Below are 18060 nucleotides of genomic sequence, written 5' to 3'. Positions count from 1 at the left end.
AAACAGGTGCTTCGACTACAGACTTGTTTTATTTTAAATACTTTTAACAGTAAATATTTATAGGCATATGCTGGATAAACATACATTGGATTTAACTTGCTCTTTATACATTACACGGATTACAGTTAAATTGTATGATAGTCGGACGAGTAGCTCGTCACATCCTAAGATCTACTTGCACAGTAAGAGGTAAATGTGTTCTGCGATCGGGCCACTTGCGAGATTTTTGGCCACAGATGGACTATCCTAGCCAAGTACATGAACTGGTTAACTTAACGACCTATGCATGGGCAATGTGGGAAGATTACAGAGTTCAGGACTGGTGACAATGAGGGCGATCGGGGATATGGCTGCTAATACATTTAAAATGTTGTAAACTTAACTATGATCGCATGAGTTTTGCTTCTCATCTAGGATGATAAAATACACAAAGTTAATATAAGCTGGGATGGAGGCGTTGTGTGTGTGTTGGATCACGCTCCTCGGGCAGGATGCCTTGAACGATGATCGTGGAATGTGGAAGCAGTAACTGGCGATAAGTGCCAGAACTATCAAACGTTCGACTGGTTTGCATACGCCTAGTATTTAAATGGTAGCATAACATTTAATTTAGACATAAATTTCGGTCTTAACAATCTAATTAAAATGTTAACATTTAATAATAGTTTTTCGCACACGCCTTTTGTTGATTATACATAGCTATAATTAGAATTGGTTGCATGCGCCACGATTGTTTGCCAAACACTACTCATAAGTTTCTCGCTAACTTCTTTTGCTTTGTTGCACATTGCGTTCGCATCCGAGTGCACTTGGGTTTTAGTATGCTTCACTCACGAGCAGTGCTTGGCCGCCGTCCCATATTTCTTGGATTTCTGGGGGCTTCTGGCCGTGTTCTTCTCTATTGCTAATGGTGTTTTTTTGGGTGGATGCGCAAAGCAAACATCAGCAGGCAGTATTCGTAAATGGCACTTCTAACTAAACAGAATCATCTGAAAGAAACAATTAGTCGAGTTTAGAGTCTTGGGCTTCAATTGGAAAATCACGCATACGCACCGTGGTACCACCATTTAGTCTTTTTAGGATTCTTATTACAGGTTTTTACGTATAGCGTGTTGTCCGGCGGACGTTTCTTTTCGCGGCAACTACTCAACATGGAGGCTATGCTAAGGCACACGGACTGCACGGACAGCGCCGGCGACCAGTCCTCGGTCAGAATGGATAGGCAGATGTGTCCGTTGCTGTAGACATGTGGATGCACAGGTATATTGGTGCCGATGAAGGTCACCTGGCAATTAAGAGAAGAAGGTTAAGATTCAACAGCCTCGCTTTGTTCCAATGAATTATTACCTCTGGCGAATCGAAGGGATATTTATTGTTGAATTTGAAAAGAAGCTGGAAGTCCTCGCCCTCGTAAAGTGTGCCCTCGAAACCTTTAATGTTTATTTTCCATCTGTAAACAAATCCAAAGTATTAGTGTCAGCATCCAACAACTGCGGGCTTTGTTTTCAGCGCAAGTTGCTGAATTAAGCTTATTTTTTGTATACTTTCGTTACACATGTGCTCGATTTAAACCAGTTTAAGCAGACGCTGAACTTGGCCTACTCCGCCTCGGAGGTCATACTTACTCGGATAAATTTTGCTGTACGCTCTCGGTGTCGATGGTTACGCCTGGTGGCGGCTCCTTGATCAGGGACATCAGCTCTTTGTGTAGGCGGCGCTGTGGGGGCAAAATAAAATGGAAAGACTTGTATTAGTTAATGACTCGGACAGTTCGGGGTATCTTATCGCGGAACACACCTACAGCTGGGACATTCTACTTAAGAGTTCTGAAGACTTATTTTTTCCGCCCACCTTATCGGTGCGCCATTTCTCCTTTGGCTTACAAACGCCAATATACGCTATATGGCGAGCACATGCATACGCACGTATATATAGCGAAATGCACGATAAGATAAAAACGAATGTCACTGAAATTTATAGAACCGCCGATTGTTTTTCCGTCTTTCTGGTCTCCCTTATCGAGTGATTGCCACTTGCAGGCCCGTTTTCGGAACCATAAACAAGTACCGCACCACTGCCCCCACACTGTGCTGCTGATAAATGGGTTTGATCGATAAGGGCTGAATTTTGCAATGGAAAGAATAATAAAAACAAATCTCGACGCAGCCTTGAAGAAAATCAACAGCCTATTTACGCAGATTTCTTGGAACTCAAAACACTACATGCCCACGACGCTATGAAGCACTATATATTGTCGACCAGCCGCTCGAACGTGATATCTGGCCAAAGTTCAGGTTTTATATCTCGGATATACTTGCCTCCCATCGCGAGTTGTCCAACTGTAGGGGTTTGCCGCACTTGGAAACCGGTGGTGTTTTGGGTTCCTTGGGTTCGGTTATGATCTCCGATTTGGGTAATTTGTCTTTGGGCTTTTTAAAGAGTTTCAGCATTTTGTCGTTATGGTTTTTTCACAGTTTTTCACAAATTTGAATTCTAGTTCTGTCACCAGTTACTTGTCACTATTTGCAGATTTCTCTCGACTTGCTACGCTTTTAAGTATTTAATTTTATAAGTTAGTTAGTCAGACGGTTCAATATGCCAGCGTTTTCCCCAGGAGACGAGAGTGGGCGAGGGGCGTGGCAGTCATTTTATTCGCGAACCGATTCTTGTCGACCAATTCCGGCAACGTTCGTGGGACGACTGCAGGAAAGCACCCAGAAAATTGTGGGAGAGACTGCAGGGCGAGTCGAGTGACGAAGCCCGACGTAGCGACGTGCCTCGGTGTGCGTACTGTAGGTACTGTATAAGTAGTAGTCGTCGCCGCTTTCGGCACCTCTCCAATCGCACCGCCGCCCGCTCTCACCGGATCCGCATATACGTTGTGCACTATCAAAAATGAGAATTCGCAAGTGCAGCGAAACGGCCCAAACTAGTTCGTTAACCTAAACGAGTTGCCCGCACAGCTGGTTTTGGCTCAAACTTAAGTCGCGATTGTGTCCCCGGATCACGAGATGGTGCTTCCCGCAGCCCCTTCGCCACCCTATGGGTACTGGTCAAGTCCCTTATCGGACCACTGCCCTGGCACGCAGCCATTACCTGATAAGCACACGATTAGATTACAGCGATAGAAATGGCGATAAGCACATCTACATATCTGCAAATACAGTGTGGGAAAAGTTCTACCCATTGAGATACCAAAATACATTTATTTAAGGATAAGCAAAGCTATCTTTCACAGTTGTAAAGCTTATCTACAGTTTTCTTTTACGGAAGTGATTGTAATAAAATAATAACGTGTGGAATAAAAACTCCTCTCGCACTGATGTTAATTAAGAAGCATTTTGCCAGTATATTGCGAACTCGTTTTGCTCACTGCACATACTCGAACAAAAGGAGCACAAGTGTTCGAGGCGGTTGCATACGTCAATGGGGCATACATTTCAATTGAAGGCACAATGAGATCTTCGGCGTTTACAACTGAAATGAAGACGAGCGTCTGCTCGTGATTAAAAGCAATCAAGCAGGGCCCTCTAAGATGATCGATTATATAAGTCGGACATTGGTTTACAGCAGAACTGGTTCTAAATGAAGCGACAGATCGATCGACAACCACTTAGCGAGTCCAATTAAAGGGGCCCCACAAAATAAGCTTTAGTAAGCAACCACACTACAGTGTGTATGATATCTAGAATGATGGACCCAAAAGGCCGCTAAATGCGAAGAACTCAGCACTGAAGTAGGCCAGACCAATAAACACGCGCCACACTCTGCGGGGGCTACTTGCGTTTATTTTAGACTCAATCAAACTTAAAGAGCAAAACAAAAGCTGCTAGAATCGCCCAGAAATAAATAAATAAAACTGCAATTGAATGCCAACGTCTAGAAGAGAGCTGCCTGGGAGATTTTATGAAAACACAAAACAGTCAAACAATGGACTCGAAAAATTCTTCGGCAATAAAAGCCAAGCAGAGTGTAAACAAATAAACCAGCGACTGCCAGACTTCGGTGGCGCTGGAAAGGGGAGCCACCTCCGTTTTTTATTTATTTCGCATTTTCCTAGAATATTTTTCGGCTAAGCACAATGGCCGACGAATAAAGCGTGCCACCACCGAAATCTTTGTGGCTGATAAACATTTTGGCAGCTGATAGCCGCAGTATTTTGGAGGAGAGCCAGAGGGTGAAGGACGATTAGCACAGCTGTAAACACATGAGATGTGGGTGGTGGCTCTGCAAGATGGGGAAATCATTTGAAATGAATCACGCCCCGAAAAATGTTTTGGAAATCGCATTTGCTGGCCAACCTTGGGCTGTGAATCACACGCCAGGCTAAAATAAACAAACACAAGCCAGCACTCTGGCCAAATTATGCAAGTGGGAGGCCCAGGGGCCCGGTCCCAAAGCCATATAAAGCGATTTCCTGAACCGGAGAAATGCTAAGCGCATTACGGTAAAGGTGAAAGCGGAAGAACCGAGGGATGGGCCTGATTATACACTCGCTGCAACCTTAAACTTGGCAAAAAGCCACCTGCCCTTCGCCGCCGGTCGATAAATCATCGGGTACGTCATCAGCGTACCTCGTGACGTCAGAGATCGTGCTGAGTGGCGTTTTTTATACGAAATATACGGAAACCTGATGCGCCAGTTTCGGCGTTATCATCATGAGCTTGAAGAGAGCGGCAATCGACATGTGTCACGTTCGCGGCGGATGAGCAACAAGTTCCAGACCGCATCTAGAACATCTCCTTTGGCCGTTTGCCGCTGACATGGAAGCATATGGCCGTAGGGAACAGTGGGAAACCATCACTGCCATCACTGCGAGCGAGGACGTGTTGTCGTAGCTGACACGTGAAAGGCGTGTGTAATTACAATGTGCGAAACTTGTTGCTGTGAGGAAAAGACAACGGAATCGCAGTAATTAAATTAAAATTAAATGAAATGTAAGCGACTTAAACAAAAAGGTGTCTCCTTTCTGAGATTAAAGCGTTCTTCGTTGAAAGGCGATGGAAAAACTGATGAGGAAAGGGGCATATTAATCTCGGTCTATGAAATTGCGCAGGTACACTTCAAAGCGATTAAATCTGCCGCTCAGCGATCACGTTTCGCAGGTCAGTGACTTCCATTATCCCTATATTGCTAAGACCTTATCAGGGGGACACATTCGATGAGCTGAATTGCTCTGTTGCCCTTTGGATGCCTTTCGGTTCCGCCTCTTTAAACTCCCCCATCAATCACTAATTGACTCGCGGGAGTGCTAAGAAGGCAAATCACTTCCTTATGGCGAATATCTGTTATGCCTGAATTCTTTGTGATCGAATCTGCCCATGCATATTTCATGATGCCACTTCGGAGGCTCGGTATATCTTGATTTCCCACTACAGTCTGCCTTCTACAACTAAGACTTATAAAACATAAATCTACCATATAAAAATATACGTATATGTAAGATTTAAAAACACTTTTCATAGTATTCGAAACGTTTTAAACTGGTTCTATAATGTGGTGGCTATGGCCTGCATTTATTTATAGAGATCTAATGAGTAAAGAGGAGCGCCGGGCAATTAATATGCTTAGCGCGTGCCAATAGTGTCGCAATTAGGGAAGAGGGTACAGAAGAATCCCTGGGAAAAACGTTTGGCTACCGGTGATCGATGCTTTGCTAGAGTTAAACCTGCGCACTTTGGATCCGAATTCGAGTATTTCGGCTACGAATTTCGCGTCGCGAAGAATCTGGCAGAGCGGCGCGTGCGAATTCGCGTGGCATCGAGCACTGAATGCGAGCGGTGTCACTGGCGATGAGCTTCTATTTTCGGCGGATGGGAGAGCGATCCGAGTGAGCCACATACATATGTATAGTATGTGTACAAAAGCTGCTGCTTGATGGGGAAGGTGCTGCATAAGCCAACAATATTAAACCCGATCATACTTGGGTGGGGACTTATGCATAATAAGAAAAGGTACATAATGAATATGGCGTACTGGTAAATATACGATATCAATACAATATTATAAGTACGTCGTAATGCCAAGAAACAAAGATGCAATGACGAGACTAAATCATAAACACACAGGTTTTGTAAAATGTACCATTTATCTTCAGTTGAGTAAGGGAAGTCGGGCAGAAAGTAATTTCATGTATACAAGCCGTAGGAGACTCCCCATCCCAGGCCAACAGCTCCCCAAAGAGCATCGAGCTGGCCAGGATCGAAGGTTTTAGCCACAATGCAAGTGCATTGTTTACGTGGCATAAACAAGCATTCCGGCGAAGGGAAAGTGCAATGAATGCCATGTAAACATTTGGCCAGTGGGAGGCAGATGACATTGGGCTGTGTCTGCGGCCTGTGGGTGGGCACAAGCAGCGGGCCGATTGCGGCCGGGTTAGTAGCAATTAGCGACCCGGCTCATTTGACCTCGGACTGCAGAAACCAATAAATTGTATAACGATAGACTTGACCGAGCTGATCAAGAAGGAAGCTGGGCAGGCTTATCACTCCCCAGCTATGGATCTCGAGAACGATGACGTTGAACCTTTGTGGGATGGCAACCCGACCTGCGATTGCGGAAGGAAAGCCCCGGATCGTAAATATTTGCCCAGCTGCGGGTAAGACCCTCTAGTGTTTTACATACGCCTCGGATTTCGAAATAATCCCAAGACTTGCAGAGAACTCACCTCGCTGGGCGACATCGAAGACATACTACTAGTGCTGCTCCTGGGGAAATCCGTCCTTGTGTTCCTGCCGCTTGCTGCTCCAAAGCAAATCCTGGCTGCTCCGCTCGCTGGCTATCGCTTCCGTGTCCTGCGTGGCCAAAGCTGTGCGTAAAGCCTGCTTTCTCGGGTTTACTAGGTAAATGTTATTAGAAAAATAAATATCTGAGCGGACAGTGTGACCCTCCGGGCAGTGTTGCAAAACACTCGTTTATCGCACCTACCAATTGCGAGCGTAGCCAAAAAATACCGCACTCAGCTGTTCCGCGCTTAGGTATTTTTATTTTTTCTTTTTGAACGGCGGCGAACAATTTACTTTCAGCAGAGTATAATAATTGTTTTCAAAAGTTGTCAAGCCGACTTGAAGGTGTCGATTGACAAGTTATACTGACGACACTCTGGAAAAGTTGTTGTGGTCCCTACAATGTACTTTTTGGAGGTGTACAACAGCTGATTCAACACAGTATTTTCGATGTACAGTAGATACCCGTTGGAACGTAAAATTAATGTGAAAGTAAACCAAATTTTTACCATGTTCCTAAATTATAAAATATATGCAAACTAACAAGCTTTTTTTAAGCAACGATGATATTTTTTTATTAAACGATTCTCATATAAAACGTGTTTTTTGATAATTGGTTGTATTGCATTTAATAGCTTTACAAATGGTGTATTTCATGTTAAATAAATGATATACATTTTTTTAGATATTTTTTTGAAGTTCATTTTAAGTGTTCAACACTGTAGTCAATCTTTAAGAAAAACAATGAAAAATATGGTTTATTGCACTTTCAATAGAGAGCACTAAATTTTATCTCATCTGTGGAGGCGCGATGGAGAGCGGATTTGATAAGAGCTGATAAGGAGCAGCGTAGCTTCGCAAGTACCTTTAAAATCGTGCTGCAGGTGCCCACTCTCAGTACGAAATTGACTTCCATTGGGTAATCAACGCAAAGCGGATCCAGAATGCATTTCGGAGTCTTGGGCAGCGGTATTATCGGTCTTACGACCGCCCTGGAACTCCAGAAGGAGTTTCCCACGGCACGGGTTTCCGTGATTGCGGATCGCTTCAACGAGGACACCGTCAGCTATGTGGCGGCTGGCATTTTCCGGCCTGGAACCAGCTTCATGGGCCCCACCCAGGAAATTACGCAGTGAGCAGCTGTTTGAGATTGGACCCCATAGCTGTAGTGCATCTAATGGTGTTTTTTCGTCGTAGACAGTGGATGACCGATGCCTTCAACTACTGGGATGAGCTGCGTCGCTCCAAGGAGGCTCCTCTGGCGGGCGTGTGCCAATTATCCGGCTATATATACTCCCGCACGTCCCCCTCCATCGTACGGGTACGTTGCCGGGCAGTCGACAATCAGTGATTCTTATCTTCATCGGCTTAATTCGATTCATTTTGTATTGGCTGCCTTAGAACCACTTTATCGAGAAACTACTGCCCGTCTACCGAAGGGCCGCGGAGGAGGAACTGAAGCTTTGCCACGGCGGGTGGAAGTACGGATCCTTCTTCACCACCTGCCTTACGGAGAGCCGGCTCTTCCTGCCCTACGCCACCAAAAAGTAAGTAGTTTGTTTCTGATACGAAACAAAATAATCTTAAATTTAAAATGTCTGTAGATTCCTGGAGAACGGAGGAGAGGTTGTCCGTCAGCATGTGAATAGCTTTTTCGATGTGCCGCAGAACTTTGACGTGCTTCTTAACTGCACCGGAATGGGAGCCAAGGAGTTGTGCGGCGACCAGCACCTGGTTCCAATCCGGGGTCAAGTGCTGAAGGTGCGTGCTCCCTGGGTAAAGACAGCTTTCTACGGGGATTACGACACCTACGTGCTGCCCGGATTCGAGACTGTCACCTTGGGAGGATGTCGCCAGTTCGACAGCTACAACACCGAGTGGTGCAAATACGATAGCATGGCCATCCGAGAGCGGTGCTACGATTTGCTGCCCAGTCTCCGGAAGGCGGAGATCGTGCGGGAATGTGTTGGTCTGCGTCCACACCGCTCCGTGGTGCGGGTGGAGCCAGAGCTGATCACGAATCCGGAAGGCAGGCGGCTGAAGGTTGTCCACAACTACGGCCACGGCGGCTACGGGGTGACCACGGCTCCTGGAACGGCGAAGTACGCTGTTCGATTGGTACGCGATCTGCTAGCGGGAAACAGTAAACTGTAGGTGGTAAAATCGTTGTTAATTGTCGATCATTAAACTCTTTATACGCAGAATCTTTGAACCCCGATTTAATTTCTTTTTTTTATGGTGCCATAAACTAATTAAAGCTTTCAAGGTTTCGATATGGGCCAGTTCTAAAGGTTTGCCAAAGGATTATCTGTTTTATTTTCCAGTGTTCTATTAACAAGGATGGGAGCATGAGTAAAATTCATAAGTAATATGATTATTTAATCAATATAATAATCAATGTGTGAACCCAGTCTTCGTTAATAGAATATAAGAAAATAATACGGATAATTGTAATTAAACATAATCCCTTTTGCTTAAACCAATTCGACAGTTTCTAGTGGCATGTTATCATGAATTCGTTAGACATAGTTTCTGGGCCAGATTAAGATGTAACAAAGTAAATGTAGTTGGCGCCCACGATTAAATTCAAACGAACCCCTGGGCCAGTGCTCCAAAAGGCTCCGGAAAGTGGAGTGCGCATGTCCGGCGCATGAATGGAAAGCTCGCGCGAAATCGCCGCGAAAGCTACGCCCACACACGGACACCCAGGCACGGAGACCCATCGATTTTCAGCAGCAGGAAAAGCAGCAGGGAAACTGTGTGGGCAGCAGCCAGTCATCCAGTCAGTCAGTTAGGCAGTCAGCCAGGTTGAAACAGTTGAATTATGAAAACGTATACAAAACTGGCTCGTTTTCGCCGCAGCAGTCAATTCGCCGCCTGAGAGCGAAAGAAAAATTGAAAATTGTGTGTCCTTTGGTGTCGACGTGTCGAGGCAAAAAGGTAGAACAGTTGGTGCGTTGCATTTGCTGAATAATTGAGCCACTGCAGCCGGAGTCAGCTCAATCCTGGCCAGCCGAGTGGGTCGCGGGCGTGTGAATAGTTGATTGGGTAACCGTAAACAAGTCGACGAATCAATCGACGCGGAACCGCGGCGTATGTCAGTCCAGTGCCAAGGCTGAGTCGAGTCCTTTTCCTTCTCCCTTCAGCGAAAGGAGCTGCCATTATCGATTTGTGTGTATGTGCGAGCAACAACACGGCGTACCTCTCTCTCACCCACACATCGAAAACAGCAGGATATTCTTCAGGATCTGCAGCAGCAGCAACGCCATAAACAGCATCTGAAATAGCAGCAACTGCATTATCTGCAGCAGAGACTACAGCAACCGCAACAACCTCAAGACAGAGTAAGTTTATGTGACACATTAAGTATACGCCATGAGGAACCAAAGTGGGGGAATGGGAGTGTAATTCCAGCTGAAAGCCAAAATACCTGAGTTTTCACCTCAAAAACCTAGCAGTATCAGTTCCATATTGTCAAATAATATGGCCGTTGGTTGGATTTTATTATTCATAATTAATTCAGTCCTTGTAAACTTATTTTATTTTGGCATTATTACAAATCTTCTGTAAGCTATTTATTATTACTTTCATCGTAATTCAAAACATTTCTGATATCTGCGAGCTGCGTGTTATTATCTTGTTGACAGTAGATATGGGGTATACATACATACGAATTTGGCAAAGTAATATACTTACAATATTTAGAAAAGTTGATAGTTTTGGTCAAAATCACCTGAAATAACTGAGCATTCATGCCTAGAAGGGCACATTCTTAACATTTACCTCTGACAACAAACATTGAATGGAAATTCGCATTTAGCCTTGGTTTTTGCCTCTGAAACTTTTCCAATTGCAACCATTAGGGCAGGATTGAGTTCACGTTGTGGCCAATATTGGGTTTCTTATCAATAAGTAAACGAGCCCGCAGCTGCCGACCGCTGAACAGCTGCCGAATCATTGGAAATTTGAAACATGAAAGAGCAGTAAGGGGTGGGAAATGGGGGCAGGGGAAGAGCAGCCACCCCCACGCAGGGGGAAAACAACAGAAAAATCGATAATTACACGCAGTCGAGCAGATAAAAACATTTCCACACAGCGCCTGTGATAAGGGCCGTCTGCCGTTGAAGCCCCCTTATTGCGGCCCATCTTCTGGCGTCTGGGTTTGGGTTTGGGTTTGGGCCCCTCCAGGATATTTCTGGGGCTGAAGAGGCTTGACAGGAGCGAAGCCTGTCCTTTTGCCAGCAAAATCCTTGACGATGACGCGCGCACTCGGTCCTTCTACACCAAGTCGTTCATCAGCAATCTGACAGCATTTTGCCGCTGCGCAACTTCTGATTCTGGGGGGAAAATGAGGATGAGCGGGAGCGGAAGCGGAACCAGGAGTTGGCTATATACACAAATTATCGACACAATGTCGCCGCCTTCCTTGCATATGGAAAGCAGGCAAGCAACCATCACGAATGGCAAACTGTAAGCCGAGACTGTTGTCACTTGGCCAAGCCAAGGCTGAAAGTTTTCAAGGCCGCACCAGCCCACTCCGCCGTCCAGCTGGCAATTCCCCTTCAGTTCTCCCAGAGACGTGACAGGGATAAGTGAGTGGGTGCTTTCCCTAGCCAGGCCGCCAAAGCCAAAGCCAACGCCACCCGCCCACTCCAAGGGTTAAAAGTCAAAGGGACTGGGGGGTTATGCTTCAGAAAATATAAACGCAACTTGTTTAATCCACGCGCACGCGATTCAATCGCTTCCGGGCACACAGAGAGCAGCAGTTGGCCCCCAGTCGGCCTTGACCGGTGTTCCGTGTACTCCATCTAGCCCCACCGGTTCTTCGTGCAGCATGGACCACAAATGGAGTGTCTATGGAGGACATAATGGTTGGTACTGGCATATCTGCTACTCAACCATCTCCATCCGTACCCCGATGTTGACGCCATCGCCCACGCTGCAAAAGGCATCAGCCTTGCAGCCGTTCTGTCCACCCAAGTTCATTCCCACTCCAATGCCCCTGTTATGGATCATGAGCTCCTCTGGTGTACCCTGATGGATGCCGCACTTGGACTTGGATTCATTGCTGCCGCTGAAAATCACAATGCCGGGATTGCAAAATGAACCCTGATTGGGAGCCATCATGGGCATCTGAGGTGGCTGTTCCAGTTCCCTGGGCGAATCCTTGCGCAAAAGCGTGGTCATGCATATGCTGGTGTTGCTGCTGCTAGTTATTATGGTCGTGGTATCAATGGTCTCCACCAGCTGGCCCTCGTCCTCGGAGGCAGCGATGGCCGCCGCCTCGCTTGCCCGCTCTTGCTGAACTTTCAGTTCCCGTTCCCTCTGCCGCTCCAATTCGCGCTCCAGTTCCAATTGCTGCTCCTGTTCGATACGGTCCTCCTCGTGCTCCTCTTGAGCTTGTTGCTGGCAAAGCTCCACATGCATTCTGGACAACTGGGCGGCGTCATACGGGCAGAAGCAGTTCATGCTTACGACCCGATTTCCCATGTTTTGGACTGGTCGGCTGTTTCGGGCGATGGGCGAAATCCCGTCCGGACCGAGGAGCAGGCGAAAGTGACGCAGCTGAAAGTCGCTAATAGCCAGGGACTCGGGAAAGATGAACCATTCGGTGCCCTGGTAGCAGGGCGGATGGGTCAGCGAACCGCCGTAGGAGTAGAACCCGGATCGAAAGGGATACATCAAGTAGGATATGGGAAATGGAGGAATCTGCACACGCGATCAAGGCTTCTGAACCAATCGCAAATTCTGCACCAGGGGATCCAGGTACGGATTGTGGGCGGACAAGTCAAAAACGTACCCGATCATCAGGAGATCATAGCTACTAGTGCACGTCCTGGGAACACCCGATCCCGTTTTGTGCATCACCTGCATCTCAAGCGGGAACTTTCGGTGGTTGATCGTATGCTCCGATCCCTCGCTGTTGCACCACCCCCAGTGGAAGCGCAGCTCCAAAAACGTGTAGCTGGCCAAGAGATCAGCTCCACTTATAGTTGGTGCATTACCGTGGAACTGGGCCCGGAGGATAAGTGTCCGACCCGTATTCTCCAGCGTGATGCTGGCAGGCAGATCATCGTAGTGGTTCCAGTTCAGCAGCTCCCTTATGGCCAAGCGTTGAATTTGCGTTTCATCGATGTTGACTGGGCTCTGGAAGCAGTTTGATTCCTCTAGAGAACTTGGTAACCAGGTATGCGGACCATGATTCATGTCGTACCCATATCCTGAAGCAGGATATCTTGAGCTCGATTTGTTCCAAAATCGAAGTGGAATCCTAATCAGAACGGGTACGCGCTGATATATCTCTTTAAGTGATTCCTGATCGGCGTGGTAGGCAAAAGCTCCCAGCAGGCATAGTCCAGTGGTTATCAATGGATGCTGGACCACTTGTGCCAGGATCTGATAGAATATCAGGAAGATGAACTGCATCATCAGGCTCAAGACTGTTCCCAATGCGGTGTCAAACATGTTGCCTTTGGTAGATCCGGACTTGCATCTAGAGTGCCAGTTGTGGGCTAAAAGAAATCTGCAAACGCAGTAATGTCCAAACAAAAAACTCGAATACAAAACGCTGAACTCCTTTTAGATATCAAAGTTATTTTACGAAGCTTTTCGGCTCGTAGGTCTATGACTGTTCCGTTTGCGGATGTGTTTATGTGACTGAGTTCTGATAGGTTCTGCTGTCTTATAGACAAGGTGACAGCCTAGTTTAGCCTGCTACTTTGATAATCTCCTATTATTATAATTTAGTTTATTCTATACATAGTTGCTATTGTAGAAGTTCCCAAAGCCTATTCCTAATACATACCTAATATAATCCCTGTTTCGATCCACTCCTTGCAGCTCCACTCTACACAGACAAAATGGCGAGTGGCGGAGACCCCAAGTGGCAGAAGGATGCCGCCGACCAGAACTTTGACTACATGTTCAAGCTGCTCATCATTGGCAACTCCAGCGTGGGCAAGACCAGCTTCCTCTTCCGCTACGCCGACGATAGCTTCACATCCGCCTTCGTCTCCACGGTGGGCATCGACTTTAAGGTGAAGACCGTGTTTCGGCACGACAAGCGCGTGAAACTGCAGATCTGGGTGAGTATATATTGAAGTATGTTCTAGGTTTTATATTCGGGTCGCATGTGCAGCATGAGCTGTCCACTTTTATGGGCACTTGGGATGTGTAGAACTTGTTTGACCTCGATTAGTTTTGTGGGGGCGAATGAATCGTCCGGAGAAGAGCATTAAACCGGAAAGCTGAGACATTGATTTATTGATTGGCCATCGCTACGGTCGAGAGCGCAGGTGAGCGTCCTCTCGAGAGTCCTTGCTGTGCGATGCCAGTCGTGTCTTCAGCCATTCATCAATTTAATATAATCAACGAGTAGAAAATGGTAGGGGCTTGTGGTTTAAGTCGTTAATCTATGTTCGCGATTCGTTCATTAGGTCTTATCTAATATCTAAAAGATTTCTAAAATCGTAATTTTATCGCTTTTACAGGACACTGCTGGACAGGAGCGGTACCGCACCATCACCACAGCCTACTACCGTGGAGCGATGGGTTTCATCCTGATGTACGACGTCACTAACGAGGACAGTTTTAACTCCGTTCAGGATTGGTGAGTGAATATATTCCTTTAAACTGAATCCCCTTAATATATATTTATTACTCCAAAGGGTGACACAGATCAAAACGTATTCGTGGGACAATGCCCAGGTGATCCTGGTGGGCAACAAGTGCGACATGGAGGACCAGCGGGTGATCAGCTTCGAACGTGGTCGCCAGTTGGCCGACCAGTTGGGTGTTGAGTTCTTCGAGACGTCCGCGAAGGAGAACGTCAACGTCAAGGTGAGTAGGAATCCTTCCGCAAACCCGCAAACCCTATATCTCCGACTGAACTACCTCATTTTCAGGCTGTTTTCGAGCGCCTGGTGGACATCATCTGCGACAAGATGTCCGAGAGCCTGGACGCGGACCCGACGTTAGTGGGCGGTGGCCAGAAGGGCCAGAGGTTGACGGATCAGCCGCAGGGCACGCCTAATGCCAACTGCAACTGTTAGAGGTTCGATGGACGGATTGGAGGACGGGTGGATCCTGCAGCACCGCAACAACCATATTCGTAACAACCATAGACAACAGAATTTGGAAACTAGCTAATTAGTCAGCAGTGAACGGGGCTAATCAATGAAGCTAATCAGTAAGCCGACGATGACGGTTCGAATGCCGATGAAGAGATAATGATGATATAGGCGCGCCTTCCCCTTTCTGTGGGGGCGTGGTCCTGTGTTTGTATTGATATGTGTATGTATATCCGTTGCGTAAGCTCGCCTCAGTGTAAATGTCAAATGTTAATTAATCCGATATTTGAATTGTATCTTGTAATTTGTAATTGGTATTTTATAACCTGTAATTTAATTGGCTGGCCGCAGCGATGGAACATTTGTTGAGTGTCTGTATTAAGTTGAGTTTATTCGAATTGCGAGATCGAGATTCAGAAAAAGAGCAAAGAATTTATCGAAAGTCCGATTTGACGGTAATTCGGCACTAATTAAGCATGCACCCCGAGTGCTGATTTAAGTCATTTGATTAGCGACCCCACCACAAGGGGGTCAGAAGGTCAGGAGGTCAGTCAGCACGAGTACTTCGAACCGTTCTCCACATCCACATGTATATACGCTGGCTAAACTGTACAGTTTGAGATGCTTGACGAAACGCACAAAGCTAGCGAATCGGTGAAATCGAAAAAATAACTAACTACATATATAGTACGCCCCTCCACCCACACACACACACACATACCCATGTATATGTATGGATACACACACACGCAAGAGCACTATACACACACACAGACACACACACATACCGGAAACGGATGTAGTTAAAGCAAAAATCCCCGGCTTGGAACATTCTAGAGATCACAAACAAAGCGGCCGAGTGGTAAGCCGCTATTATTAAATATTATGATTATTATTATTATGTACGTATGTATTTATGTAGTCAAATGGAAAGTTTTAATGTGTTGCAAATGATAAATGAAATATATACATCAAATATACATGTATCGCATAGAGTCCCAGCCAGACCCACAGCTACATATGTAGAGGTACTAGCAGTTTTTGTTGCCCGCATTCCCTAACGAACACCTTCCGAGGGCCAGAGTGACAATAACCCGCAGGAGATCAGGAGCACCACTGCGATCCCCTCCCCCTCGAGGTCAGGTCACCCAAGTTGATTTTCCAGCACCCAGCACCCACCCCCAACCGCCCACTTTTTACTTTCCCCTACGAGACTGTTGCGAACTGAATCCGGATTGCGAGTTACTTCAACCCACCGAGCCAGCTGAGAGATCGGTGCATTTAATTTGCCAGCCCAACCAACAATCCTAGTCCCGAAATCCGAGTCCCAAACACCCCCGTTTTATATGCACACACCACCCACTTTTCTACCTGTATTCTATATACCACATGTATACTGTATACTGTACAAGGCTTTCCTTTGTTGCCGCTTTAATGACACAACAAACCGCTGCCGAGACTAAATTTGAACGAAGATTGTAGGCGGGACAAGGACTTTGACTTGGGGGGATAACACTGCTGAATCTGAATATGTAACTGAATATATATAAATACATATATATTTGCCAATGCTCGTTAATGTTAAATATGTGTACAAGCAGAGTTTCACTTAAATTACGATTAAATTAAAGGCATATCGCTGTATTATAAATACCCAAAAAGAAGACAAAACGAAACGGAAAACCGAGTCCGCACCCACGAAAATGCCAGGAAAATCTACACAACAACAGCACAACGAGTTGCTTAGTGCCCGAGAGGAGAAGAGGGGAATGGAGCTGGAATGGAGCTGGAATGGAATAGAGGAGGGAAAATGGAAAAATGGAGATGATTCTATACGAAAATGCCTTAAGCCAGTCTTGGTCCTTTTGGCATTCGAACTGTTTTGTAAAATAATTAATCATACAACGTGCATAACCACTCGTTCGAGAATTTGTCCTTATATTCGTGCGTGGATTTCGCTTTTAGTCAAGCCCCAACTAAATAATCCAACCAAATTAAACTAAACCAAACTAAGCTGATGATAAAACTAAATGTAGACCGGAGTAAAATCAAAGCAAATAATACAAACAAACGTACCCGAGAAACAATTGTTGATGAATTCGTGCATAGGCATAACGCAAACATTTTTGCGCTACATTGTTGTCATTTGAACCAATACTTAGCATATTGATTATTGCATTGTGTACTCAGCTAAACCAAATATTTGTAAACCCTATGAAAACAATTCCAACTCCAACAAAATGGCATTATTTGAATTCCATTTGAATTGCAAGAGAATAACCCAACTAGGCAATGTATACAAGAACGTCAAAATAAAATAATTCAATATATTATTCAACGATGGTTTTTAAACACTAACACACATCTGCATACCCGTACTTATGAGGATACTAACATAGATATACAGATACACACATATATACATAATATACACATAATGGTATTGAACTTATTGTATTCCCATAATAAAATATATGCAAAAGGTGTATGGTAAAACAATGGACGGCGTTCTGTTTATATTACGGGCGGAAAGGGATATCTAAAACTTATATATCCTTATATTACCTTTTTAAGTACAGTGCTTACTGTACAGTAGGACCTATTTATTTTCATACTTACCTAATGGTCTGTAAGTGCTTCACAACCATCAGAAAGTTAAAAACATGCTTAGTTTTTCTCCATATATTTTACACATTTTATTCATATTGATATACTTGTATAATTTACAATTAAATAAGTCAATTCACATAAATATCAAATATTGTGTGCCACATTCAAGCGCAATCCATAGCTTACGTAGACGCCACAATGAGTGGCAGTTGAGTGGAGTTCGAGTACAGTAAGTACGGCTTATGAATTATTTATAAATTGTACACTGTTTTCAGGGGCGTGAGCGGCTATTGCTGAGTCGGGGATCAAACGGTTGAGCGAGCTTCCTTTGGCCAGGACTCGGATATTATAGACAGATATATGTATCGAGTATACTTTGCAGGATATGTCAATGCTGCGCGTGTGGGTCCTATATTTCGCATATATACGTGCGCTGTCCTGAATTTAATTACTTGCTTGCGTATAGTGGGTTTTATTGTACATTCGCAACGTTCGTGCGGATAGTAGATGCTATCAGTTAAAACTAACTCCCAAACTAAATGGCAACATGTGCGGATGCTAGGCAAATGAATTGCAAACTTTTCGCAGATTATTTTTCATTTACAAGTTCCCCTTCGACTTCAACTAATTTGGCATAAAAAGCTCGAGGCACACAA

General features: G+C 45.3%; 4 protein-coding genes across 6 annotated transcripts; 2 read left to right on the top strand and 2 right to left on the bottom strand.

The window, feature by feature from the left end:
• Positions 1-10: 10 nt before the first annotated feature.
• Positions 11-7079, bottom strand: LOC122615122 (ubiquitin-conjugating enzyme E2 W). 3 transcript variants are annotated; one of them, XM_043790020.1, is made up of 6 exons: positions 6928-7079; positions 6668-6838; positions 1626-1717; positions 1348-1450; positions 1054-1285; positions 11-989 (listed from the first exon to the last, which is right to left on the bottom strand). In XM_043790020.1, exons 2-6 carry the CDS (start codon positions 6689-6691, stop codon positions 976-978), a joined length of 465 nt encoding a protein of 154 aa, XP_043645955.1. In that variant the 5' UTR covers positions 6692-6838; positions 6928-7079; the 3' UTR covers positions 11-975. The 3 variants fall into 3 exon arrangements, with proteins under 3 accessions (XP_043645955.1, XP_043645956.1, XP_043645954.1); XM_043790021.1 differs by lacking the exon at positions 6928-7079 and having other exon boundaries at positions 6668-6892; XM_043790019.1 differs by lacking the exons at positions 6668-6838; positions 6928-7079 and adding an exon at positions 2319-2709.
• Positions 7080-7528: 449 nt separating this feature from the next.
• Positions 7529-8929, top strand: LOC122615120 (D-aspartate oxidase). Its single transcript, XM_043790017.1, has 4 exons — positions 7529-7857; positions 7923-8046; positions 8127-8272; positions 8330-8929. The coding sequence occupies exons 1-4, from the start codon at positions 7670-7672 to the stop codon at positions 8877-8879; spliced, it is 1008 nt and encodes a 335-aa protein (XP_043645952.1). The 5' UTR covers positions 7529-7669; the 3' UTR covers positions 8880-8929.
• Positions 8930-9307: 378 nt separating this feature from the next.
• On the top strand, positions 9308-17293 carry LOC122615121 (ras-related protein Rab-3). Its single transcript, XM_043790018.1, has 6 exons — positions 9308-9665; positions 9872-10069; positions 13566-13810; positions 14216-14334; positions 14393-14564; positions 14630-17293. The coding sequence occupies exons 3-6, from the start codon at positions 13586-13588 to the stop codon at positions 14774-14776; spliced, it is 663 nt and encodes a 220-aa protein (XP_043645953.1). The 5' UTR covers positions 9308-9665; positions 9872-10069; positions 13566-13585; the 3' UTR covers positions 14777-17293.
• Positions 11409-13403, bottom strand: LOC122615119. Its single transcript, XM_043790016.1, is given in 1 exon segment — positions 11409-13403. A coding segment is annotated over 1 exon segment (1575 nt). The 5' UTR covers positions 13191-13403; the 3' UTR covers positions 11409-11615.
• Positions 17294-18060: the final 767 nt, after the last annotated feature.

Source organism: Drosophila teissieri, chromosome 2R (assembly GCF_016746235.2).
Source record: "Drosophila teissieri strain GT53w chromosome 2R, Prin_Dtei_1.1, whole genome shotgun sequence".
NCBI classification, from domain to species: domain Eukaryota; kingdom Metazoa; phylum Arthropoda; class Insecta; order Diptera; family Drosophilidae; genus Drosophila; species Drosophila teissieri.
The sequence above is the reverse complement of the archived record's forward strand: the minus strand, read 5'-3'. Positions and strand labels throughout refer to the sequence as shown.